This window comes from Mus pahari, chromosome 21 (assembly GCF_900095145.1).
Source record: "Mus pahari chromosome 21, PAHARI_EIJ_v1.1, whole genome shotgun sequence".
Lineage (NCBI taxonomy): Eukaryota > Metazoa > Chordata > Mammalia > Rodentia > Muridae > Mus > Mus pahari.
In genome coordinates, this window is record NC_034610.1 from 22561869 (window position 1) to 22566222 (window position 4354).

General features: G+C 51.0%; 1 protein-coding gene across 1 annotated transcript in view; it reads right to left on the bottom strand.

The window, feature by feature from the left end:
- Positions 1-1723: 1723 nt before the first annotated feature.
- Nudt3 (nudix hydrolase 3) overlaps positions 1724-4354 on the bottom strand; it is a 45889-nt gene continuing 43258 nt past the window's right edge. Inside the window, exon 5 of the mRNA XM_021220963.2 lies at positions 1724-3289. Coding sequence (XP_021076622.1) covers positions 3123-3289 — 167 coding nt within the window. The 3' untranslated portion in view covers positions 1724-3122. The remainder of the gene's footprint in view (positions 3290-4354) is intronic.

Genomic DNA, 4354 nt, shown 5'->3' on the forward strand with positions numbered 1-4354 from the left:
GGCTTGTGTCCCAGTGGCTACAGTTTCTGAGACACTTCTACAGAAAGTCTAACATGGCTGATCATATTCTTTCTTGTTCTGCCTCCCTCTCTTAAAGACTACGGAGTTGGGCTGGTGAGATGGCTCAGCGGGTAAGAGCACCCGACTGCTCTTCCAAAGGTGCAGAGTTCAAATCCCAGCAACTACATGGTGGCTCATCAAACCATCCGTAACGAGATCTGACTCCCTCTTCTGGAGTGTCTGAAGACAGCTACAGTGTACTTACATATAATAAATAGATAAATCTTTAAAAGAAAAAAAATGGAGTCCAGGCTATCCTTAAATGGCAGCAATTCTCCTGCCTCAGCCTTCCAAATGTTGAGACTTTTACTCTAGGATTAAACTATGACCTGCTTCTTGCTTGTACTCAGATCACACATGCACAGAATTAACTCCTGTTTCAAAGATCACATGACCTCACTGTAACTTCTCTAATGTCTATAATCACAAACAAAAAAGTATACATTTAAAAAAATTTTTTTAAAAAAAGATTTATTTACTATATGTAAGTACACTGTAGCTGTCTTCAGACACCCCAGAAGAGGGCATCAGATCTCATTACAGGTGGTTGTAAGCCACCATGTGGTTGCTGGGATTTGAACTCAGGACCTTTGGAAGAGTAGTCAGTGCTCTTAACCACTGAGCCATCTCTCCAGCTCCCATTATTTAAATTTTAAAAAACACTCTACACTCTCTTTTTCTACCCAGGGTATGGTGAACTCTAATGGGTATTTCTGTGGTGCCTGGATCTAGGATATGCAAATTTACTGTGAGCTAGAGACAAGCAGGGGCGCCAGTCCCCATCAGGCTGGGGTAAGCATGGGAACATCGGAGGGACTCAATGGCCATGACAGAGTCTGGATTCCGGTGAGTTTTGGTTTTTTACATTCTTGTTCTACTTTCTTCACTGCGTTCAAGGCTGTGGCTCCAACCAATCTATCACAAAAGGAGTCTAGCTATGCCAGCAACAGCCGCCAGCATGCTGGCCGTGCCAGGGAGGAAAAACACCAGCCCCACTCCTCGGGGCGCAGGAAAACCGCCCGGCCGGCTGGGACGATGGACTCTGAAGCTGTGCAGAGCTGACTTCTGTTAGCTGAACCCGGTGGCCCAATCTCTGCTGCTGGCTGCTCTAACAGTTGGTCACTGAGGCCACTGAAGGGGACTTGGTGCACTTCACTTTACTGACTTAGTGACAACAATCCTAACTGGCCTTGACTTGGGCCCAGTCAGGCACACCTACGGAGGCCCGAGAAGGCAGCCGGCAGCTTCCTTCCTTCCCAGGGCAGTTTCCCGCCACAGTAGCACTGAGCTGCGTGGCTCAGGGAGAGCTGGCCCAGAAGACGGTGGTCAAGTTTCCTCTGCGTGTGCTCAGGACTTCAGGATGCTCTGAACCAGGCAACAAGAAACAGCCTTCATCCACAACGGGACCCACAACAAGCCTGTCCCCGAACTCAAATCACATGGTGAGGTCTCTACCCACTAGGCCGCCGCCTCGGGAGGCCACTCCTGTCCCGACGCCCCTCCCCCACACTGAGTGGAAATCTGTGTTTTAACACTCGGGTACAGAGTGCAAATTAGATACATGCAGAACTTAAAGTCTACAGGCTTATACCACAACGCGCTGCATGCCGACTGTACGGTCACCACATACATTCCTGACGTGGAACAATGAGCAAAAGCTTTGCAAAGTTTGAGTATTTATTAGTTTTTAAATAAAGAGAAGTACTATTTTCATTTCACATCTTGGCTACATTTCAACATAGGCAATGCCACAAAGAGTCCCGAACACCCACGCTAAGCCAGGCTAAGCTCCCCTCTTGCCCTCCTTGCTCAGGGCCCCTCCCAGGACCCTTTACTTCCCGACTAAACACCACAACTGGCAGGGGAGTTCGGCATAAAACCTCCATAAAATACCAACCGGAACCTGCAGCGAGCCAGAGGGTCACTGGTAGGCAGGCCCCTCCCAGACGACCTCTCACACCGGGCAGACAGAAAGCTAATGTTCCTATCGGGCACGCTCTTGGTCCGCCCTTGGCACATACATGCTCACACTGTTCCCCATGTATTCTCAGGACTTCGTGGGGCCTCTCAGCGTGGGGTCAGGACTATGCAGAATGGCTGCAGAGCATGGGGCCACAGCCAGGTCAGAGTGGTGGAAGGCATATAAGGGTAAGAGAGGCTATGTCAGCAATGAATAGCATTACAGAAAGACTCCCCAGCAGCAGGACGGACACAGTGCCTGACGGCCCAGTTCCTGCGACAGTGAGGGTGACAGTTCAAAGTCTACTGTAAGTCTATCGAACAGATTTTCCAGGCTTTGTAATAGAAAGAAAACAGGTTCCCTTCTGTTTTCCTTGGCACGGGAATAGCCCAGAGAGAGAAGGCCAGGGTCCCAGGAGGGAGAGCAAGGTGGCCAGGCTCGACACAGCTGGGAACAGAGGACAGGGAAGCCTGCCAAGTTGCTAGCATTAAACAAATGTGAAGGGTGAGGGGCTTCAAACCAGAAATATCTGGGGGAAAAAAAAGGAAAAAAAAAATCCCAAAACTTTGAAAACCTGAACAGTTAAGATCCTCGTTCTAAGCCGCTTATTTGCGTATCCCACGACAGTATGTAATGTGTAGACAGATGCGTCCCGAGGGAACGTGGCCAACCTATGGGATTCAACAGCACAGCACAGGACAGGACAGATTTTTAGAAAGTTTCATCGCACATGGGTGTCTTTTAATGAAAAAACAAAAAATCAGAGAAAATACCTGGCCAGGCCGGGACGAGACAAATGGGAGCGCTTCAGAACCCAAGGAGTGGGAGGTGCCCTCTCTCAGGGCAGGGTGAGCGAGCGGGGAGGATCGGGCATGCAGGAAAGTGCTCGTGAGTTATACCCAGCCCCACCCTCAGGAAGAGAAAAGAGTTCCCACCGTGCCACACCCACCCGCCTCCCGCCACAGCCCACAGCAGCACCTCAGTGTCCCCTCTCTATTGCCCACCACGCCTGGGTGACAGAGAAGGCCAGGAGGTGAGGGGTGGTGAGGAGAGCCACGCTTCAGTCTGCTTTCCACGCTCCAGCTCTTACAGAAATCTGCAGTCATCTGATGCCTGACACGGAGCTGGAGTAGGTGGTGGGCACCACGGGGGTTCCGTTGTTGGCGGAGTAGCCTTGCCTCAACGTCTCAAAGTATGACGCCTGCACGGGCTTGTGACACTGCAGCACCTTTATGGCGTCTTCTATTTTAAACCACTCTCTCTTCCTTCCTGTGGAGGAAGAGGGAAGAGTTGAGCACAGGCTGGAGCAGTGAGCACAGCTCTGAGTGGGAGGCAGGCTTCGCGGCGGTGCCTGGGACCCCAGGACTCTGGAGGAGCAGGACCTGAAGGCCATCCTTGGTTACTACACAGGACACCCGTGAGAGCCTACCTACCTCCATCTGTCCCAAACAAACGACTCTGGGTACTTTTCCTTCCTTACAAAAGTAAAGCCAGCACGCCCCAGGACTATGAGCCCACTGCAGGAGCTAGCCGTCCCAGCAGGCACTCTGCAGGCAGCCGCCTCCCCAAGGAGGGGGTCACCATCCTCATCCTTTGACCATGGTGATGGGTGACTTGTAATCTGCTATCTGTCTCCCTTCAGTTAACAACCGTGGAAGTGATGAGCCCGCCACAGAAAGAAGAGGGCTGGCGAGGCCCCTCAGTGGTCACGGTGTTTGCTGTGAACCTGGCCACTGAGTTCAAGCTCTGAAGCCATGTAAACTCCAGGGAGCTCATCACTCCTAAGTTGTGGGCGGGTGCACACCCAACACACATGCTAGTTCAAAGAAAAGAAAATACAAAAACAAAACACTATGCAGCTTAACAAATTACCATTTTGAGTCTGCTTTTATGAAAATGAATGTTTTGTTTTATTTCTGAGACACAGACTACGTAGCCCTGGCTATCTGGAACGTGCTATGTATAGACCAGGCTTGCCTTGAACTCACTGAGGCCCCCTGCCTCTGCCTTCAGGGTACTAGTACGAAAGGTGTGTTTTACCACAACCAGCTTGCTTTTCTTGTATAAAACTCTCTCTGGCTCTGTGGGCAATGAACAGGCTGGCTGCAAGCTCGAGCAGCAGGGCTGGTCGGAGGTCAGTGGCTGAGCACTGGTCTGAACAAGCAGGAGGTCTGGCTCCGCCCCACCCCGCCCCCAACAGTGAGGGAAGTAAAGGACTTTACTTCCTAATCCGCTCTCAAGACTCATTACAGAAAACTCCTCAATAATAACTGGCACCCAGTGCCTAATGAGAACCCACTTGCTTCTCTCTCTCTCTCTCTCTCTCTCTCTCTC